The sequence below is a fragment of the Chrysoperla carnea genome, chromosome 2 (genome assembly GCF_905475395.1).
Source record: "Chrysoperla carnea chromosome 2, inChrCarn1.1, whole genome shotgun sequence".
Taxonomy (NCBI): domain Eukaryota; kingdom Metazoa; phylum Arthropoda; class Insecta; order Neuroptera; family Chrysopidae; genus Chrysoperla; species Chrysoperla carnea.
In genome coordinates, this window is record NC_058338.1 from 94459231 (window position 1) to 94483498 (window position 24268).

The window sequence follows — 24268 nt, forward strand, 5'->3', positions numbered from 1 at the left end:
TACTCATGTGAGCGCAAATTAGGCGCAAATTATATCGTATGTATTATATGGGGATATCAGTTATATATGTGTGACATGTATACGTATTTATGTAATGTGCAAAGGTCGATGCAGAAATTCTTAACAAAAAATTATTTTTTTTATTCGCCTGAATCGGATCAATAGAAGCAGAGATATTCAAGAAAACGTCACCAATGAAAACAATGTAGAGATAAAAACCGCGTGCATAAGGTCGCACGGAACCGGAAAACCCTTTTCTGCATTTTTTACAACGAATTTCAGACGCTTACGTCAGTTAAAGATGCCTGTGTGATCTCAGAGTTAGAATATCGTAATATTTTTTAAGACTATAATAAAAAAATTTATTTTTTGGAAATAAACTTTCTTCTTTTTTCAGATATACAACTTACCTATCATGCTTTTAAATCCTAAATATACAAATCACAATTCTTAAAACTGAAAAACGAAAAAATTTCTTTTTTATTTTACCCAAAATCCTGAAAAATAAATTAAAAAAAGATTTTAATAATTAAACATTTATTTAAATATAATAAATTTTTTAAGCATTTCTAATAAACATATTAAAATATGTAAAAAAAAAAGTTTTCTCGACTAGTCTATTTTAATTTTTTGGTATTATTGTAAACAATTTCTTCATACATGCCTTTTACTACTATAATTTAATTTTGTTTTTTAAGGCACTAATTTTATGTGTAGGTAATTTAAGATCATTTTAAGAGGACACACACATAAAAACTATTAAATTTTTTATTAAATACTGTTGCAGCACCCAAAGTCTTCCAATTTTTATTTCTCGAGTTAGTTAATTTTTTAAAGGAGATAACTAAAAAGGTAGTCCAAGACTAGTAGTCATTCAAGGTAGTACGAGCGTCAAAGCAAGTTTAGACTTGTGGTTGAAATTATTTATATTTTCAACTTTGATGATGAATTTTGTTATAACTTCATGAAATGGAGCCGAAAAATAACAATAAAATTTTTCGATATCTTGGTTTTCGAAATATCGAAAGCTAAATAATTAAATAAATTTTCTATTTCGGATATTTTGAAAATTACTCCAGATATCGAAAAAGTTTATTCTTACTTTTCGTCTTATATTGTCAAGTTATAACAAAATTCAACATCAAAATTGAAAATATATTAATTAGTCGACCACATCGGATTTTTTTTTTTTCAAAGTTTATAATTGATCAATTATCAATATTTAATTTTAATTTAAATAGTTTTTTTTTAATTTCCATCGACTAGTTTTAGAGAAATCTATGAAAACATCCATCTACCGTTTTACCATAAAATCAATGTTACTTTTGAAGTAATTTATTTATTTAAATAATCTGCCAACACTCGCCCCCTGACATTTTCAGAATTTATTTAGACTTAGTCTAACACATATTTAAAAGAAAATCAAGCTTTTTATTTAAAATTGCCCTGGCGCTTGTACACCCTTAATTAAAAATTTGCAAAAGCAAAGCGTATTATTTTATTTTTATTCCTAACGCTATTTTTCTTCGGAGATGTAATTACTGAATTTAAAAAGTTAGAAACGGTGTACTTAAAATATAGATTATTAAAGCGCTTGCATTTATTCCTTCTACAGCATAGTATCCGTTTTTAATTGACCGAAACTATTAAAAAAATTCGATTAAGTCTTGAAGTTTCGAATTGATGATAAAAATAATAATGATAATTTTATTTTATAATTCCAAAGTACCTCGATAACCGAGCTTTATGCGGTATTTTTTGAGTTAAAAAGGCACAAATTTTATCACTAATATAAGAACCAAAGAACCATTTAAAATGTCTCCACACAAATGTCCCTTTATTTCTTCGCCAATAGCTGTCAGGAAGAATCATATTTTGCAGTCAATGTTTCAGTTTTTCTCGAAGACACGGAAAAAACGACAATTTCTAAAAATGAAACCTAGCTAGATTGATTTTTCGCCCCAAAAGCCCCTAAATACTAATTTTCATGAAAATCGTTGGAGCCGTTTCCGAGATTGTTGATATATATACAAGAATTGCTCGTTTAAATATAGAATATTTCAAATTCAATTCTTACATTCCTGAAGAAGAAAACTTTTTGCATAGCAGCGCTTGGTAAATTATAAACTTTCTAATCATAATAATTTATCGATTGACAACATTTCATAAATTTAGACTGAACAACACTTTCAGGTTGGTTGTATGTGTCCTCTTAAATTAATTATATAAAAATTGGCTTAAAAAGTAAAAAATTATTTTTCGCTTCTTAATTTAAGACATAATAAATAATAATGGCAAACATGAGAATATAATAATTATATCAAACAATAAAAAAATAATTCGAAATTTTTTCGCAATAATTCGAATGATTAAAATTTTTTCGATTTTTTCTTTTCAAATTTCTAACGAGTTTTAATAATATCGAAATAACTCGTTAGGTGTCGTACCAATCAATATACAAATGCAAATGATATTTCATAATACGAAAAATTAAACGATTTTCTTTTGAAAATAAATAAAATAAAATATTTAACAGTTCCGAGAGATTATTTCATTTTGATAACAATATGGTACCCGTTACAAAAAAAGCTAAAAAGCTCCCGTGATGCTCGTACTAATTGATAGTATGAATCGATATCTTATAGTTGAGCACGAAATACTGGGTGTCTTTTCTCAGGTTTATAAAAATGGGATCTACTCGAAGCTGTTACAAAATTATGTATCACTTAATAGTGTCGTTTCTATTTAAATTTATTTTATAAAATTTAAAAGATTTTATTCGAGTTTTATTAATTTTTGTATCTTTTTCATTTTGGTTTTATTCTTTGGTAAAAAAAAAAGACGTGTTTCTAAAACTAATGCAAACAATTTTGTGCAAGATGTAGTGTAATCTTTGGAAAGCATTAAGAAATGGAATGTTGACATTATTTAATGCTTTATTTTTGGTAACTTTCAAAAGGCATTTTTGGTTGATAAAAAAAATATCTTAATCGCAAAGAGTGTTTTTAACTCTTATAGTTGGGTAAATCTACATAATTTTGATAATCAATTCAGAAAATTTTAGGTGAAGACTATTGTTTCTTTTAATAGGTTTATTCCGTTGTAAAAAATACAGAAAAAGAGTTTTCCGATTCCGGAACTATCTGCACGACCTTCTGCACGCGGGTTTGAAACAATTTATCTCTACATTGTTTTTTTGTATATTTTCTGCTTCTATTGAACGGATTGAGACGAATAAAAACAAAATTGTTTGTTAAGAACTTCTACATCAACCTTAAAATAGTCAACGCAGTAAAGTCATATTTTAAACTTTCTCTAATAACTTTTCGAAAAATAAAGAGATTGATTTGAAATTCTGGAAAAAATGTAACTTATAATCATAAAAAAGGGTGGTTAATTTTAGCCCGATACATAACCTCAATTTGACAAAAACTAATTTTTCAGAAAAAATTCAACAATTGAAAAATTTGTTTTTCTCAAAATTGAGGTTATGTTTAAACCGGGCTAAAATTTACGACACTTTTTTTATGATCATAAATTACATCTTCTTCCAATTTAATTTTAAACCCAATTCCTTCATTTTTCGAAAAGCTATCAGAAACAGTTGAAAATATAAGGTTACAGCGGTTATCTTGTCATTTTGAGGTTATTTTGCTCTGTCCAGGGTGCGATAGCAAGCAAGGTCGATGCAGAAATTCTTAACAAACAATTCTTTTGTTAATTCGTCTCAATACGATCAATAGAAGCAGATATTTTCAAGAAAACGTCACCAAAGAAAACAATTTAGACATAAATTGACCCAAAACCGCGTATAGAAGATGGTGCGGATCTTCTCTTGTACCGGAAAACTACTTTTCTGTATTTTAGAACGAAAGAAATCTATTTATTTTATTTTTCAAGTAAAGCGATTTCTACTAGCGAGCTTTCAACACTTTCCCAAATGCCACAACAAGTGCTGAGTCAACTGAATCAAGCACTCAAAATATCTAACTAAGCTTTTGTCTAGAATAAAACATTTGATATTTATCCTTTTAAAAACTTATTTTAGATATTCTAAGTGTATAAATTGGTTTAATAAAGGCTTTGTTCTTCTGAACACGGCAATTTTTAATTCACTTTTTATTAGTTCTTTAACATTAAATCATTTAACATTAAGCGTTAGTGTAGTCTTAAAATATGGCTAAATGAAAAAGTACAGAAATGAAAAAACTTTCCAAATTAATAGATACATGATGATAGTACAATCATTTTTTTTTATTTTTTAATCCAAATTTATCTGTTTCCATCATGACTCGAAAATATCTCATATCGTGTTTTTTTTTTAATATATCATCAATCCCGAATTCAGTGTGTTTATGAAACAGAAAAATGGATTTGAAATTAAGATTCCTTTAAATGAATAACAAAAGATTTTAGAATTAATAAATAATGGTAGCAAAAGCATATAATATCTTGTAAAATAACATATTTTAACAAAGAAATATTTATTTATTCTTATTATTATTATTATTATTTTTTTTTTTTTTGGATTAAACAACGAAAAAAGAGAAGTTTATTGGACCTTAATGAATGAACGGAACCTTTATTATTAGTTACAGAATATTTCTCCAAAATATACTTTTTGATAAAATAATCTTAAAACAGATTATTTTGATTAAAGCTACCCTATCTTTATTACTATGCCTAAAATGAGCACGAGTTTCTATCAATTAAATTAGATTCTTCAATAAAGTGCTAAAAAAAGCTTGGAATAAGTTATAGTTCAGTCCCTCTATTTGGAAAAAATCTTTGGTCACTCTTCGTGGCCATGGGGGATGAGTTCTTAATGTTCAAAACAAAATCGAACAAAACAAATCAAAAACAAAATTCCAAAAAAAGTTGCACAAAAAACTCAGAAAAGTTGTTTTTTAACGCGTTTTTTGAAAAATTTTTTTGCTGATAACATTCAATGGGAAAGTTAGAAAGTTGAGATATTTCAAAAATACGTATTTTGAGCCAAGACTCAACCCTGTATCTTTATCCGTTCTCTAGTTATAAGCAATTGAAGTTTTTAAATTGACAAATTTTTGTTCTCGATAACGACGAGGGTGGGGTATAATAATAGTATGAAAAAGTAGAACTTTTTATGTGCTATTTATGCTATTTTTTTGAATTTGTATTAATAATAGAAATGGGCCTATACCTGTTTATTTCTTACTGCCAGACAAGTTAATAAAAAATTTTGATATTTTGTAAATGTTTAGTCATACTTCGACTTGAGAGGGTTCATTTTGGTCGCTAGCCACCTCAACTGACATCAATTTTCAAATTTTTGAAAAGTTGTTTTCCAAATAGAGGGATTGACCTATTAAAAAACACAGACTAACGAGTAGTACAAAGCAATCAAAAAGTGTCGTTAAAACCACTCGAAATTCAAGATATTATATATCCATGTTAAAGACGGTGGCATCAGAAAATTCATCAAAAATGGTCAGGATTGTTTTGTGGGTTTTACACGACTTAAAAATTTAACTTTCCAGGTTTCTTTGCTGAAAAAACGCTGAAAATGTTGACTAGAATACTTGTAGTAATTCTGTTTTAAGATTATACAACCAAAAAAGAAATATTTGAAAATTCCGTGATAAGAAATATATCTCAAGATATAAAATATCATCGTTTTCACTAAGTTTAAATATAATCACAGTGTTACTTCTAAATTTATAAGGCACGGATTTAAGAATTTATAGGCATTTAAAATGGTTACCAAAATTGTCGGTCTTTTTCAATAGTTTTAATTGGAAAAATAAAATTGAAAAACGGACTTACCGATTACAGTTTTATTCTATTTGATTAAAACTGTTGAAAAAGAACGTCGTCCATGGATCCCTTTATATTCTTTAGCTTATCAAAATTGAATACGATATTTCGGATTTGAAGATTCATTAGTTTTACCATCACGACCTAACGACGATCCTCGACGTATTAGGGATGTACTTCCATACATTTTTAATTCCGAGGGTGTTGGTAAGGAACTAGTCGAGTTATCGCTCATTGTGGATGCTGAATTTCGATTACCACCCATTGTAACGCTACCGTCTGATGATCTAGCACTAGATTTTCTTGACGATGTAGTACTTTCATTCAAACGTCCATATTCGCCTAATTTTCTCGGTGATGGTATCAATGATCGTGCCGGAGATTTTCGTTTACTACTTAAACTTCCATTACTACTTAGCGAATCGCCACCATCAGACTTTTTACGAGTATTTTCCTCAGAGCTTAAACGTCCATATTCACCCAAACGACGTATTTGCGATGTACCACGATGAGCCGCTCGTGGAGGCCGTGGCAAAGAGCTTGGTGGAAGACTTTCAGTACGATTACGACTTCCACTTTCCGCAGATGCTGATGAAGATCTTTGCTCTGTGGGAGTGTTCGATTGTTCTGACATACAACGCTGTTGTTGTGAGCTACGCCCTTGTTTTTCTAAAAGAAGCATTTCCTCTGGTCTGGTTGCATTTCCATCATGACGTGATGATGAGCCAGGAACTAAACCATGTAGAAAACCAGTTGCAGATTCAAACTGCCCCCCTGTACTTCCCACTACACCCGCCAATAATGGCTTGGGTATTTTTCCTTTTCTCGGCGAAGTGCTTGGATTAGAGAATCCTGGAAAACAGCAAAGACCCCGCTGAAAAGGATAAGAGAAAAGACAACAGTCGGGATATTATCCAGGACCTGCGCAAAATTGATGAACTAACCATATTTGTTGTAGTTAGTCAAACAACACACGCGCATGCAAGGACAGGATACATTGGAATGTTTATCTTTGGACGCATCCTTAGTATTTTTTTATAGCCGGAAAACATTCAAAACAACACAATATTCTTCAAAGAGATTCATTTATTTTTGAATCAATTTTTATTTCATGCAATGCAATCAATCATACAAGCATGCAACAAATAATACTCTCATTATAAGCAAGCACGTAGCCAGAAAAACAAGCCAAAAATGCTTTAACCTCCCTTCCAATTTACTTTACTAATTACTTTTTATTCTCCGATCCTCAGGTAATAGTCCCGGCAAAATTCGTCCTGGACCTAAGAGTGCAGGTTGTCGGTAACCCAGTAGGATATTGTTTAAACTAATTCTTTTTTAAACAAATGAGTAATATTGACCGAATCGCTTTCGGAAATTTTATTATATGATTGGGGTCAAAACTAACAAAAAATGTTCTTAGGCATTTTTCTCTAAACTTTCCAGTTTTCGAGTAAAAAATTAGTAAAATTTGAAATAACGTGATTTTTACGATTTTTATCCCTCAAAAAGCCTATGAGAAAATCAGATTTCTAATATGTATAAAACTTTTATTTGTAGTGTAAAGCTTACTCAACAATATCCCGCAAAAATTTTTGGGCTAATTGAATTTTAAGTGCTTGGTTATTAATTGTTAAAAAAGCGCGCGAAAAACCACCCAAAAATAACGACTAGAAAGATGAAAATTCACAAATCGACTCAAAATAAAGTGAAATTAATAGAAAAATTGGAAAAATTTCATTTTCCACAACGCAATCTCTCAGAAAATTGAAAAAGCGAATTTTGCGATTTTTTGGGGGTTGCGTAAATGAAATTTTTCTGGTTTTGATTTGTAAAAAAACCATCTTTCTAGCTTGTATAGAACAGAAAATTGTTATTTTTGGGTGGTTTTCGTGAGAAGAGGAATCGGAAAACTCCTTTTCTGTGTTTTTTACAACGAATGAAACTTAATTTAAAAAAAAATTATTCTTCTCTCAAAATTTTTCGAATTGATGATCAAAATCCAATAGATTTTTAATCAAGTATTTTTAAAAATTATTTCTAGCTACGAGCTTGTTGTTAGATGCTGAAAGCATTTTTCGATACTCACAAATTGGACACCTTATTTTAAATATAAGACAAATAAAAATATATATGCAGACAAAATGATAACACTTTTGTTTTATTTTAAATTATTAATTATTATTATTATTTAAATTATTTTTAATAATATATGGACAAAAAAAAATTCTAAACAATATCCAATATTTAAAATGTAATAATAAAAAATGGCGCAAATTTGGTTATATTTAAAATAAATGTTTTAAAAAACATTGTAAAAAAAAACCCTAAAATCTACATTCAATATTGTTACATTTAAAAACACAACTTAAAACTTAAAATTCTTTTCAATCAAAATTCCATTTGTAATTCTAAATTTACAAATTTTTGGAATTGTAATATGAATTTTCGTTTATTCAATCTACGTACCGGATTATGCATCTATCAATATCTTTGGGTAATCGGAGAAAATAGACCGAAAATTTTATAGATCCGGAGTATTTTTGTAATAGGGTACTTTCTTCAGTAGTGAAAAATAAATTATGAAACTTGATAAAAATCAAGGTATATTTTCATTATGACGCTTTGACGCTGAGTTTGAGCGTCAAATTAGGTCACGTGGTCAGTTTAGGCCGTTCTGTCATCTAGATGAAAAAAAACAACTTCAGCAGCGTAAAATTGTAAAAAGCTGAACAATGTTTTTACGATTTGATTTGATTTTTTTTTTCATCTAGATGGGCAGAACAGCCTAAACTGACTTTTTATCATAAAAAAGTATATCTTATAATATAAAAAGCGGTCCATTTCCTGTTTGGTAGTACAAATTTTTTTCGCTAGTTAGGAGGATTTATCTGATTTAAATTTGAATATTTTTATTGGAATTAAAAAATAGTAAGTACAAGTATTGTCATCTGGTAGTCGAAATTGTAACTACTGAATTCGGGTCTTCTGACTTTAATTGGTACTAATTATTATCACCCGTTCTCGAGTTGCAACTCCCAGTTATCAACACAGAAATGTTTTTCGGTCTATTGTGTCCTAAATCCGTATTTTTTTTATTTACGACAAAGATTCCTGGTTAGTGAAGGTAAGTAATTGAGTAAACGAAAATGCTTAATACAATTTATTAATTATAGTTCATGAAATATGGAAAGTGTTTCTAGTGAACCTATTTCCAGGGTAAGCAAAAATTGATCTTCAAAGGTAAGAACTAATGAACTACAAGATCTTCTAGCCAGTGTGAAATTTTGACGCATGCAGTATCTCTTATTGAAGCTGTTTTTATAAAAAGCGGTGTTAAATGTTTATATGATTAATGATTTTAAGATGTGAAGGTGGCTTTATACATTGTGTCTCATTTAAAATGAAAACACCCTTCTATTTTCGTTATTTATAGGAATATCGATTTTAAATTAACCGAAATCAGAACATTAAATTCAGCGTAATACAAATTGAAAAATAGGGTCGATTCTTAATATTTTGCCTAGCGTCAGAGATGGTTAAAGATATCGAAAAAAATTATTGGAAAAAGTTGCTAAGAAAATGATTTATGACAAAATTCGCATTTTTAATTTTTCCACAGTTTTTGTCTTTACTCAAAATTACTAAAAGAATGAAATTCGATAAAATAAATAAATATTTCCCGGTTTCAGAAATAAGAGTACAAGAACTGATTGTGAAAGAAAAAGTTTTTATTTCCATCATTTCAATATTTTATATAGGAAATAAAATATGAAATGTAAGAAATTAAGAAGTAATGGGGGGTGCAACTTCAATTAATTTAATGAAAAATTAATAGAGTTTAGAATGTTTTAAGGAGATTCTCGAGCTGAGATATAGTTTTGTTTGTGAAACACAAAGAATAATTCGAAAATATTTTAGTATTTATAAAATTTCTAATGTTAGTATTCATGGGAAAATTTATTTTATTTATCGAAGTCAGTATTAAGTTCTATAGGCATTTTTGTTTCTGAAACCTAACTTTTTCTAATTAGACTCCAAAAATTCGTAAAATTTTAAAAAACACAATTTTTACTATTTTTATCCCGCAAAAAGTGTACGAAAAAATCAGATTTTTAATGTGTAGCTAATGATTTTGACATTAGTGTTATTATGCATGATACCAATAATAAAATTAACAAAACAGCTTCAATAAAAACACCTGCATATCAGAGAAAGAAAGACTTTGTGGCTAGAATAGTTTCAAAATTATTCGAGATTACAATCGTGAAAATCTAATATTATAAAATTTAAATTAAAATTAAATTTATTAAAATAAAATGATCTTGTCCAGTATTAAATACGAATAGTCGATTCTTTCGAATAATTTTAAGTTTTTTTGGATAAATTTCGAGACATCAATGGTATGGTTCTGTATTTTCTTTACAAGCCCAATTTAAAATACGTTACTATCCAGAACTGATAAGAAATTCAAAAATTTTCAAAGAATCTTCCGTTTTGAATTATTATTAAAAATTTATTGTGTATTATATCAAGTTTCTAAGAAATCAGAAATTGTTTTGAATACAAAAAAATTCAAATTTTAAGGATGTACGAGAATGGTAGGGTAGTGGGTAGGGTAATAAAAACTGGGACCTGTAGCATGTAAATAATCACACATACGGACTAACGAACGGAGAGTTTAGTTTATAAAAATTTGATTCATAATAAATTAGTTCGTAAAGGCGCAATTCCACTGAGGCAACTTTTAGGCAACCTGTAGTATGCGTCATTGACGCATGCTATACAGTCTTTCAATAGAAAGAACACAAAGCGACAAAAAATATGAATTCTTGCTGCATGCTACAAGTTGAATGTTAAGATGCAATTCCACAGAGACAAATTTTAGTTTTAGGGATCATGTAGTATACGTCATTGACGCATGCTACACACATTCTTTGAATAGAAGGGACACAAAGCGACAAAAAATATGTCTCTTTGCCGCATCCTACAAGTTGACTGTTGTTGCTTGTCGGTTGCGTCATCTCTCGACATGAATCCATGTGTCAAACAGTGTCGTTGTCTATCCAACAGCGAATGGATCGGTGCAGCTTGTAGCATGCAACAAGGAATGGACAAACGATAAAAATACGTTTTTTTAGAAGATTACCATAATTCCTCAGAATTATGGAATACTAAAATCGCCGAATACAAAGGTAAAAGAATTGAAATCGAAAAGTTGAAATAATTATCGGGTAAATAGAATTATAGTACGATGAATTAATCGCGAGTCCAAAACCTTCAGCCTAGAAATGCTCGGCTCAGATATTCGAAACAGATACATAAGCGATGGATAGCTAAATATCTCAATGTCACTAACAATCTTACACGAGATGTTATTGCTTCCCAAAAGTTGGTATAATATTTTTTTTATCTCATCCGTGTGGAATTTCGAAATAAAGCATCATCGTCAGCAGCGAATTGTTGTACAAATTATACTGAATTTCCTGATAATCGAAATACAGCTGTCTTCTCCAATATCGTAGCGTTTTTCTTTTTCTTTTACGATTCAAAGCGATTACAAAATAAGCAGCTGCCGCGATTTTTTGTAATGAAGTTGCCTAAATGGAATTGTTTTAGTCGCATGCCACACTCATGTACAACAAAGCATGCGACATTTAATTGAATTTTGAGCCACATTGTCGCACGTCTAAAATAGGCAACACTTGGCAACAAATATTGAGCCACATGTCGTTCAGTGTTGCCTCAGTGGAATTACACCTTAATAGAGAGACAATTGGGATAGAATGGGCAAAACAGTAAGCATAATTCTTTTTCATGCTACCACTCTTGTACATCCTTAAGGGAGTATATTTTAGGACTAGCTCATTATATTTTTTTTTTAATTTAAAACAAATTGTACTCAACATATTTAAATGTAGAATTAGGGTAAAGTAATTAAAACCAACTTACAAATTATAAATTAAAAATGTTACATTCTCATACAAATACAAAATCAAAAAAAAAAAAAAAATTTAAAACACGAGATAATAATAAATATCTCTCTAAAATAAAAAAAATTAAAATCTTTACATAAAACACAACAAACGGTGTGAAACTCACTCCATTTGACTGCCTAACATTTTGAATAACAACTTGATTTGAGAAATAATTATATGTAACTGAAATGTCTATTGAAGGAACTAGAAATTTGACTAGCATTTATGCGTAACTCTGTACACTATATATAATACAAGGTATTACATCGTAACCGCATTTTTTGGTATTCGAATAAAATCATCTACTTATTCAGTCGAACATAACTCATAATACTGACTAAGGCAAGGCATTGTTATACATTTAGGCGTAAATCATAAAAATCCGATGGTAAAATAGTTATACAAGGTGCTTTTTATAAGTTGAAATTTGCTTGAAACTAGAAAACAAAGTTTTATCGATAAAAATGTTAAAGCAAAAAATGTTGGGTATGTAGGAGCACATCTTACGCAGGTATTAAACTTGACCCCAAGCTCAATGAAAAGCTCACTCTAATTCATAATTGGTAATCGATAGATGAAAACTTTAAATTAGAAAGTTGTTATTGATTAAAAAAGTAACATTTTTGTTCGAAACATTTTTTCGAAAACCGTACAGTTTCGTATAAAATTGTTTCTGTGAAATCTAACCACTCTTTGAAAAAAAAATTCTGATAAATCCAATAAAAGTGATTTGCTTTTCTAAAAAAACATTTTTGTTCAAATTCAATGAGCAAACGCACAAGAAGCTCGATTTTACTATCTAAACTATTCGTATGTTTCAAAGAATAAATATTTACGTATTTATAAAGAACAACTTTCTAATTTAAAGTGTTCATTTAATGCTTGTCAGTTATGAATCAGAGTGAGATTTTAATTGAATCTGAAAACTTAGAGCGAATTCGGTACCGGTATAAAATGTGTGCTTTTGAAACTAACATTTTTCGTTTGAAGCATTTTCCTTGATTAAATTTATTTATCGAGTTTCAAGCATGTGTCAACTTACAAAAGGAGGGCACGCTGTATACTCATGTGTAGTACATTTAAAGCCGAGAAATAGTAAAACAAAGATGGTGGACATAAATCGATGTTTTGGCATAAATGGTTATTTATAATGCGATTATGACGTATACATTGTGTGTATATTAAAATATTTTTAATAAAAAATTTTTTTTTATCAACACATGAAATAACTTTATATGATTCTGAATAAAATCGTTAGGTAAATCTAGATTTTATTCGGGTAAACGAAATGAGAACTTGTTTTTATTCGAATAGACGACTCATAAAATTCAGCTCAGTATATTTTTTTAAGTTGTTCAACTGTCCCAGAAACAGTTATTACTGTTTAAAAAATCATAAAACTGGTGTGACGTAATTTATGGATGACCCCTTATTTGTGGAGGCCTAAAGAATTCAGTACAACGCGAATCTTAAAGACCGAATGCTTTAGTAAAATCATAAAAAAAAGAGCCGATAGAATTGAGTCGATACTAAACAAAATGATACTTTCTGATACTGTTTTAAAATTCCTTTAAGGGGTTATATCCAGTTAGAATTTTATTTAGCATTTCCGGAATGTACATATATTTCTGTATATTTTCTGAAAATTAATAAACAGAATCTGTGATCAATTTTTGATCAATTTGAAAAAATCACAATTTTAAAATGAAATAATTCAAAATTTTGCTCCGCAAGAGAACTGTGTTTATTGTGATCAAGGGACTTTGAACTATCATTTACCGGAAAAAAAATGAACATTCACCGTACTTACTCAAACAACCGGACTACCTTAAAAATTATCAATTACAGTTTAGTTAAACGATTTAAATAAGAGAGCTACCTTCAATAAAGAGTATTTAAAATTAACAATATCTTCGAGTATCATAAATGTAATATTGACTCAATGACTATTTTTACGAATTACTAATATTAAATATCACAGATTGTATGTCGTCTTTTTATCGACATAAATAATTATAGATGCTTTCGAATCGAAAGAGTACAGGGGGTATGGTTTTAATGACTAATAATTTATTTTTATAAAAACTATTTCACGTCTTATCTAAAATAATTTAATCATTTTACAAAAAAATAAATTAAAATCAGATCTAAAGTTTTTGAAATTGGCCTAGAGATACATGAGTGTCAAAAACGTCACACGTTAAATATTTTTTTTGAAATGACGTTCGTCATTTATCATGTTCGTATATCACCTGGATAAAAGCAAAATTTTGAATATAATGTGTACAGAATAATACAAGAATGCTGACAAAAATTCAACTTAAGCACTCAACATTATTTCCAAAAAAAAAAGAGAAACTATGATCCAAACTAAATTTACTTTTGAATTCATTAAGATTTGAACACAAAAATCAAGTTCACCTTAACTTAGATCTCGCCTATCAAATTTATTAAGTTCATTGCAAGTGGTTTAGAATACTCGTCTTCCCCAAGGCTCTCGAAAAATCCACTCCAAATTACAGTTGTGATGGAATTATTAAGTCAAGCGCATCTCGAGGTATAATCGAAAATAACGCTTCATTTGTGTTAAATGAAATTTAGCACTGCACATATTACAAAGAAAATGTCTCCTACAATTAACGCTTGCTGAAAAATGTCTGCAATTAACGCTTCTAGACCAGAATATCCCCTTAAAAAACACCAATAGTTGGCAGTTGAAACTGGCAGGTGTTTCAAAGCTTGGACGAAGTTTTAAAGATTCGCCGTCATTCTTTAATTCTTTAATAAATTTTGGTCTCATTTGCTGTGACAATATTATGATTGAAACTCTACAACATGTGTTTCTAAGATTTCCATACCCATCTATGTTTCAATTTAACCTCTCACTTCTTTCCCACATGGTAACACGAATTTTCCTCCGACTGAATTTATTACTTCAAGCCCGAACTCAAATCTTTCTCCAAGAAATGATTTCCCACGGAATATTCAAAAGTAAAATAAAAAAAGAATAAATAAAGAGACGCTTCTAGATCACCTCTTTAAAAAAACACCAATAGATGGCAGTTGAAACTGGCAGGTGTTTCAAAGCTTGGACAAAGTTTTAAAGAATCGCCGCCATTTTTTCATTCTTTAATAAATTATGGTCACATCTGCTGTGACCATATATTTCGATTGAAACTTTCCAATATGTGTTTCTAAGATTTCCACGCCCAACTATGTTTCAGTTTAACCTCTTACTGTTTTCCCATATGGTAACATTAATTTTCCTCCGACTGAATTTATTACTTCAAAACTGAACTCAAATCTTTTCCCAAGAAATGATGGAATATTCAAAAGGTAAAAATATAGGACTCTTCTTTTTGGAAAAAATGAATATGAGTGTTTAAAAAATTATACATGAATGGATCGATACTAAATTTTTCCAAAAAATAAAATAAAAAAATTAAAAATACTGATCCACAATGCTGATACGTAATTAAACAATGATTGGTGGTTACATGAGTACTGAGTAGGCAATCTAATAGAATGTTTCCTGTTCTCCTACCTTACTAAGTAGCTGTGAATCCAATTGACTATCCAATTCTTTCAATTGATCATCTAATGTCTTTTTTGTGGAATCAAAACTTTTCTTTCCACCATATTTTGAATACGATGGCATATGATATGATGAATCACTACTAGCATACGAATTACTTGATCCAAAGCCAGTAGAACCAGTCAAAACACTGCTTACTATAAAAACAAAAACCAAATTCACTTTAATGGCTCACACCAACGGGGTTAAAGGGCGATCATAATTTATTGCTAATTTCTAAATAAAATTGTAAATCCTTTCTGCATTCGATTCGTTCGAGCATCAGGAAACTTTGTGACCAAAATTGATTTAAAAATATGCAATTTACAAAAATAATATGCATTTTATGATTGCATTTTAAATTGACCGTTTGGGGTGACTAAAGACGAATATCGCGACAGAATTGGTCTCCGAAGTACCTAATGCCCAGAGTGAACGGTATTTCCGTCATCTCTTGAGTTTTCGGGAAATTCGTTATATATTCAGTCCAAACTCATTACTCGAGGGTTTTTTGGGGTCGCTGAACACAAATATAACGACAAAATTGATCTCCGAAAATGAACGGTATCCTCGTTTTCTTCATAAATTTATATCATTATTACACGATTCTTTATTATTTTTTTTCACATAAAAATAACATTAATTCACGGGGGCAACGAGGATACCGTTTACCCTGAGTGCCGGGTATCTCGGAGACCAATTCTGTCGCGATAGTTGTGTTCAGCGATTCCAAAAACCTCCGAGAAACGAGTTTGAATCGATTTTATAACCAATTTTCTGAAAACTTGAGGAGATGACAAGGATACCTTTCCCTGGGTACCGGGTACTTTGTAGATCAATTCTGTCGCAATAGTCATGTTCAATGACCCCAACCTCCCCCGAGTATCGAGTTTGGACTGTTTATATAACAAATTTTTCGAAAACACCAAGAGACGACGGAGATACCGTTCTTCCTTGGCACCAGACATCTCTGAGACCAATTCTGTCGAAATTTATTTATGAAAATGCATATTTTTAATTTCTTATAAATAAATTTAGGTCACAAAGTTTTCTGAAGCTAAACTTACCGCTTTCAAATCCGTCTTAAATTTCAAATTTTTCTAACTTTGACTGTTTTTCGTGTTTGAATTCCGCGATAGAGATGGGCATTGTTCCGTCTCCATCAGATCTGCTCCGTCAGCAGAGATGGGAATTATTCGAATAATTTTTTATCCGAATAAACAATAATTTTCGATTTTTTTTATTCGCGAATAATTTATCCGCTTATAAATCAATCGACCACTTTTCAAATATGTTAACTTAAAAAAGACATCCGGTATTAAAAAGAAAAATACCACTTACCTAATTCTTCACGGGATACTGAGGTTCCTAGAACAGTGTCTAGATCAGTACCTCCATGTAGGCTTGTATGAGGTGTATGATGCGGAGACCGCGTAAGCATATTAGAAAAGGATGAACTACTTGATACATCCTTATCATACGTATGCTTTTGTAAAACACGTATCATTGCATCCTTTTCGGCTAATTTTGATTCATAATCCTTTAACCTGCAGCAAAAAAAAAATTTAAAAGCATTTATAAACATTCGTTTAGAAAAATCGGTCGACATAAAATACAAACCTTGATTCCAAATCGGCAACTTTCTTTTGCGTTGCATGTACTTCGTCCATATGTCGAATTTTCTCAGTTCGTGCTTCTGCAATTAATTTTTCAGCATCTTGACTTGTCTTTTCTAAAGCAGCAATTTTCGCATCTCTGAAAAAATCAATAAAATAACTTTTGTCTTTGAAATTATAATTAAGACAACGAAAAAGCCGGAAAAAAGAGTCGAAAGTGGTTAAACAACACTGATTTTAATAAAACTTTTTGTAATGTGTTTATAGAACTATAAGGAACATTCAGCCAACTTAACCTAGTCATAAGAGGACATAGAGTCCCATCGGGGGTCATATGTAGCCCAAATTTTTTTTTAAATGCTTATTTTGACTTAAAATTGTATCTGGTAGATATTTGTGATCAATGAAAACGATTACGATATCAGGTTATACGAATTCTGTCACGTATTCCAAAAATCTTGCCATTTTTGACTCAAAATTCCTAAAAAACTAAGTATTTATCGTCCAAACTGTTATCTAGGAAGTATTTTTGGTTGCTGAATACACTTTTGAGCACGAATTTCACTTTTTGGCATAAAAACAGCAAACTAAGTATTTATCATTCATACTTTGCTCAAGTAGGTATTTTTGTCCGCTGATTATGAATCCGTTACCCGATTACAAAATACCCCTTAGAGCACAGTTTGGACGATAAATACTTAGATTATCATTTTTGTACTGAAAAAATAAAATTCTTGGCCAAAAGTGGCACGATTTTCGGAAGAAGGGCAGAATCCGTCTAATCGGACATCGGATTCGTAATCAGCGGCCAAAAATATCTCCTAGAGCAAAGTTTGGATGGTAAATACTTAAGCATAGAGTCCCCTCCTGGGATTCTATGCCTTTTTAGGCTTAGATTAAGTTGACTGAATGTTCCTTGGGATCCTTTAAATACGTTGCAAAAAGTTTCATTAAAATCCGTGCTGTTTCTTTACTTTTCCTATATATCCCGGCTTATTGGTTGAACTAAATTTAGGAAGACGTACTTTGGAATACTAGCAGCATCAATGGCAGCTTGTCGTAAGGCACTTTCTTCCAAATATCTTTGTTCCCATTTAGCACATTCACCTTCAAGTCGCATTATTTTTTCATCTCGTTCACGTAAACGTCGTTTTAGCTCAGCTGAAGATTCACCAGTTGTGTTATTGTTCGATCCACCAGAATTATGGCCGGATCCTTCATCGCCAGGCCGTGATCGTTCACTTCGTAGTTCTCGTTCTAATTGTAAACGTAATTTACGTTCAGTTTGTTCACGACGATCACTGGCTAATTGTAACGATGACAAAGCTCGCTGAAGTTGGGCTACCCTTTCGACATACATTTGTTTTTTACGGCATTCTTCTTCAAGACGCACAACATTTCCTTGAGCGTTTATTAAAGCATTGTCTAATATGTCAATGTGAGTACGTTGTTCTTGTAACGTAGCCCGTTGGGCAGCTAATTCAATTTCTTGTCGTTCTTTCGCGGCAACCAATTCTTTATCTAAACAGTTAAATCAGTTAAGACCACATTACGGCTAAAGATAAACTAGTCGCATAAAGGAATACATAAAACAGCTATTCTTAGGAAGCCCTCAGCATAGCAGCTCCGATTTTGTTATTTTTTTTTTTTAAAGTTCCTTTTTAACTACCGAATTAGAACAAGTGTAATTTACCAAATTTAAAAAACTCCCGAAAAATTTTTCGAATACGAAACAATAAACTCGCACTTGAAACATATTTAAGACCACTCTCTAAAATTACCTTTTTCCTTAAAACCTTTTCCAAACTGAGAAAATTTTGAAGATCATCGCCAATTTTTTAGTTTTTTCGAGTACGGAACTCTAAACTCGCACTTCAAACATAGCTAAGAACACTCTCCAATTAATTATCTTCCAAACTAAACCAAAAAAATCTAAATTGGTTCATCCGTTTAGGCGCTACGATGCCACATACAGACACATACACACCAAACTTATAATACCCCTTTTTTTAAGTTCGGGAGTTAAAACGGAACATTAAAAAAATCATCAAAATCGGAGCTGCTATTGAGGGCATCCCAGTAAAAACATTTATTGATGCGACTAAACAAAAAAAAAAAACTTTGGATAAATACTTACTTTGCGTAATGAGTTGCGCAATGAGTATTTCGCGTTTACCAAGTTCCTTGCGTAGGGAGTCAGCAGATCCGGGCACAGACGTATCTAATGATACTGTTCGCATAGCCATTAATTGAGCTTGCATCATATCCGTTTGCTCTCGTAAAGATCTATTTACCTCTTGTAATCGTCGACATTCTCCTTGTAATCGAGCACGAGCTGCTCTTTCCAATCTTTCTCTCCGTTCACATGACGCAACCAATTCTTCATGTGATCTATGAACATTTGAAATTTCTTGCTCAAGTTTTTGAGCTTTAGCAACCTTCTGGTAACAATTATCAATTTCTAATTTCAATGAACTATTTTCTTGGATAAGAATTTCAACCATTTCAGCCGATGGCCATATTTCCGATTTTTCATGTTCTTCACATCCTTTAGTTCTAGGACGTGGAGCCGATGCGCCACGACGATATGTTGATTGTTCCTTACCGAGTTTTGATAAATCTGGTTGGGATTTAGATAAACTTAATTTTTCAAATTTCATACGATGGCGATTTATTATTGAAGATTTATCTTTTCGCTTTGAATATTCTGGTGTGCTGGGTAAATCGTAATCTAAACGAGAATCAATTCCACTACTATCTTTACGTGTAACAGACAAACGATCTAAATCTATGTTTTCTGAAACTCCACTATCACGAAGTGGTGAGTTTGCGTTCGATGAAAGTGGCACTTTAACTTCTTTGGCAAGATGCTTTAAAACGTGCGATTGATTTAAATAGTCATCAGGAATTTCAGTAATTTCTTGAACACCATTTCCATTCCCCTCTAAACTATTTCTAAAGAAAAGGAAAATATTCTATTAAAATTTAGTGGAAACTTAGTTAATTATAAAGTCAATGAGAAGAAGAAATCATATTTTGAATTCTGCTTTGAGGAACTCAAGCGTCTGAGTCAGTGAAAGTTTCGAGAAAAGAGTTCGATAAAATTTTGACTTGCAAAAATTTGACCACAGGCCTGCGCAAGAGTATTGAAAATAAATGTTATTGAATGTTTACCTTCCGGTCCAAGAATCTTCTCCAACGCTGTGAATTATAAGAGTATTGTAAGACGAAGAAGATACATCTAAGGAACTTCTGTTTGATGGAAGACTTTCTTTCAAGGAATTACGATTTGAAGGCACTAAATTTTCTTGTCCTTGTGGTTCTTGACGAGCTGTATGACGGATGACATACCGCTCTTCATGTGATAAATTTTCATTTGATGTGGAAATATCCGTTTCGCTTCCACTTAAACTTGGCGGAAACCCTGATAATAAATATGAATTGATTCTCCGTGAAAAGAGTTTCCTTAACATAAAATTAGTATAAGTCTAACTGAGGGGGTCTATACGAGAGGGAATTACGAGTCCCTTGGTGGAAATATTTTCTGTCGATATTCTAATTTAGCCTTGCAATGTTCTGAAAAACAATTCTAAAAGAATGAGTAAGCCTAAAAAATTCTGAAAGTCTTCTAGTAGTGCCCAAAATCTTGTAAAAATGCAGTCTTTAAACTACTTAATAAGTTTTACATAGATCTTTTCATACTTTTTCAGAATTTTTGAGACTTACTCATTCTTCTAGAATTGTTTTTCAGATCACTGCAAGACTAATTTAGACTATCTGCAGGAAATATTTACACCAAGATTAATTTGATCTAATATTTTCATTTACGAACCTCGCATTTAAGTACAAAATACCACAAAATGCCTTTTTCGAGGCGTTTCTTTATATACAATAAGAATTGTAGACAATAGCGTCATTAATTATGTCTAAAAATGATATTAATATCATATTTTTGTTTAAAAAAAAACTTAAAAATTTAAATAATAACAATAGAAAAAAGAAATTACTTAAATATCTTGTATATACTGGAATCTATTTACAAAGTTTTCCACTTTAACTTTACATCACTTACAAAATTTAAAATAAAGATTTTTGTAATTGTTCAATTTTGCCTCAAACTCACTTTTTATGCAATATGCAATATTTTAGCATGCTTATAATTTTTTCTATGCTCAATATTTCAAACCATTACAAACTTTGGACTAAATTTACTAAACCCTCATATATTAAACTTATTAAAAAATTTTTTTGAAAACTAACCTTGTGACTGTAGAGTCTGTGATCGTTGCGGAGTATTCCCATAAGAAATAAACCGTCCAGATTGTTGTAACGATCCCATTATAATTTAAATCACACACAAAATTAGGAATCCAAAAAGAAAAATAATTTCAAAAAAAGATTTAAACCACAAAGTTGAATTTTATTACGAATACATGATTTATTACTATTTAGTGTATTGTAGTAATAAATGAAATCTAAAAATAAACAAAAACTTTATCAAAATTTTGATCGAAAATCATTGAAATAAAACGGGGGGGCATGCATGTGTGTAGAAAAGAACCGTGTCGTGAATACTAAAAAAAATGAAAATTACAGATAAATAGTTGTGTAGTGTTATTCATGATCATTGGTATGTCATTAATACTCCAATAAACGAAGAAAAAAAAAGATGAAATCTTTAAATTTTGATCTATAGCACCAATTTAGATGAAAATATGGAATTAAGCTTTGTTCACACTCTAGATCAAAAGTTATATAGTGCCTAGTGGTGCTTTTGTCCAAAGGGGATGGTAACCACCCCTTAAAGAGGATCGAAAAATATATGTTGAAAATGGCAAAGAAAATCGATAGAGCGATGAAATCTAAGCAAAAAGTGTTATTTATGTATATTTCGAAAAGTCAATACTTTCCGAGTTATTGGAGATTGAAATTCGGAGTATTTAGCCGGAAAATAATACATCATACACCTTTTAAAGGACTATTAAAAACCTTGAAAATGAATAAAGTTTCAAGTCATTTGCACGAAAATTAACGGAGTTATAATGAAAAGAAAGCTTCACGTACCTTTTTTATGATTAATTAGCACAAAACTGATTAATTTACCACGGGAACTAAAATTAATGCTTGCCGCATTCCAATTTATTTTATTTAGATACTGACAACATTTCGGATGTAGTTTTCGAAATATTGTAATTTAAATGCAATAATTTTCGGAAAAACAAAAAACTTGTCTGTATCGTTAAATAACTCGAAAAATATAATAAAGTTAGAAAAAAGGTTTAGAGGGACAAAATTTAGCTCTTTTTCCGCAAAAGATTTTACCTTCCAAAGTTTTTTTTTTTTTTTTGTAGCTGTCTTATTTTTCGAGTTATTTAACCATAAAGACACTTTTTTCTTTATTTCCAAAAACTTTTTTGCATTTAAATTGGAACATTTCAAAGACTACATATCTGAAACTGTTAGAATCTAAATAAAGTAAATTGGAAAGTGGCAAGCATTAATTTTAGTTTCCGTAATAAATTCATCAGTTTTTGTGCTGAATAAATCATTAAAAAAAAAAAGGTATGAAAAACTTTCTTTTATTATAACTCCATTAATTTTTGTGCAAATGATCGCAAGCCATTTTTCATTTTCAAGGTTTTTATAGTACTTTAAAAAATGTATGATATAATTTTTACAAAAAACTTCAAATTTTTCAGTTATTTAACGTTATATTCTTCGAATTTCAATCGCCAATAACTCGGAAAGTATTGACTTTTCGAAATATACTTAAACGACACTTTTTGCTTAGATTACATCGCTTTATCGATTCGTCTTGTCATTTTCAACATATATATTTTCCATCCTTTAGAAGGGGTGGTTACTACCCCCTTTGGACAAAAGCACCACTAGGCACTATATAACTTTTGATCTAGAGTGTAAACAGAGCTTAATTCCAAATTTTCATCAAAATCGGTGCTATAGGTCAAAATTTAGAGATTTCGTCTTTTTTCTCCTCGTTTATTGGAGTATAAATCATATAGATCATAACAGAAGAAATAAAATTATGTGATGGTGGGGGGAAGTGTCAATACATTGGAATGTGGACCACAAAATAAATAATAAATACTTAAGAGCTCTTTTACCTTTTTATCTTATCAGTAAATTTTCATATAAATTCAATTACATTAAGGAATTTACTTATTTAAAAAAAAAAAAACTTACTTCATATGCAATTGAAATAAAACTTTTTTAAGATGCTTCACGTCTAGTCACACACAGAAAAACAATTGACGATCTTCCGGAAAAACAACTGAGATGATTTTACCGTTTTTAGTTATTTACAAAGTAGTGATTAAACATGATGTTAAGAAGCAGAGAAAAATTGAAAATATTTATTTAAAATAATTTTAATCATTACCAATATTTCCTGAGTAACGCACGTTTATTTATGAAAGTCAAGTTTTTACTTTTGTAAATTCCTCACCAGGTAGTGCAATTGTACACATATAATTAGGATGCCGTATCTAAAAATGATCACATTCTTGTTAAAATGAACACGTAGTAACATTCATATTACAACACTTTAATTAGGTAATTCTTTTGTTTATTATTATATTACAATTTAATATTAAACCATTGTAATCAAGCCAGAAAAAATTATCTAATCCCTCCTTAAAATTGACGATTTTTGTGGTTAACAAACTTAGCAATGAATAAATAGGCCTAATTTGTGAATTTTTTGGCTTGATAAAAATGAAAATAAATTTTTATTTCTGATTTCGATAAAACTCAGTATATAGTGGCGGTTTTACCAGCAGACTAAGAAGTTTTGAGCCTATGGCGGTAATTTTTAAGGGGAGGCAAATTTGTCTCAGCAATTTTTTTTATAGTAAATTTGCACTTTAACGACCTTTCTTAAAAATGCTTCTAGATCACCAGAAGCAGGAAAAAAACCAGATTCAAGCATTGTTTAAGTAGATAACGAATTTGTGGTCAGAGCTGGTGAAAAATTAATAAATTTTTTTTTATTCCTTCGTTTTTCGAAAAGTTATCAGACAAAGTTGAAAATATGAGGTTACTGAGGTTTGCTTGAGATTCTGGAAAAAGATGTAACTTATGATCATAAAAAAGTGTAGTAAATTTTAGCGCTATACATAACCTCAATTTTAAGAAAACGAATTTTTCTGAAAAATTTCAACAGCTTGTTCACTTTTGGATTGAGCCAACGGTTTTTTGTCAAAACCTGATTATGAGCCGAAACATTACGAGCCAAAAATGCAAAAAGCTCGAAAAAATCCAGATTTGTATCATTACAAATTACG

At 30.3% G+C, this 24268-nt stretch overlaps 1 protein-coding gene across 2 annotated transcripts; it reads right to left on the bottom strand.

Annotated features, from left to right (window-relative positions):
- Nucleotides 1–4574: 4574 nt before the first annotated feature.
- LOC123294096 (angiomotin-like 2a) lies at nt 4575–23233 on the bottom strand. Of its 2 annotated transcripts, XM_044875175.1 has the most exons (11): nt 23169–23233; nt 21225–21439; nt 20139–20388; nt 19102–19919; nt 17990–18485; nt 16969–17103; nt 16690–16895; nt 16169–16174; nt 15319–15530; nt 6429–6670; nt 4575–6365 (listed from the first exon to the last, which is right to left on the bottom strand). In XM_044875175.1, exons 2-11 carry the CDS (start codon nt 21301–21303, stop codon nt 5885–5887), a joined length of 2925 nt encoding a protein of 974 aa, XP_044731110.1. In that variant the 5' UTR covers nt 21304–21439; nt 23169–23233; the 3' UTR covers nt 4575–5884. The 2 variants fall into 2 exon arrangements, with proteins under 2 accessions (XP_044731110.1, XP_044731109.1); XM_044875174.1 differs by lacking the exon at nt 16169–16174 and having other exon boundaries at nt 4575–6670; nt 15319–15506.
- Nucleotides 23234–24268: the final 1035 nt, after the last annotated feature.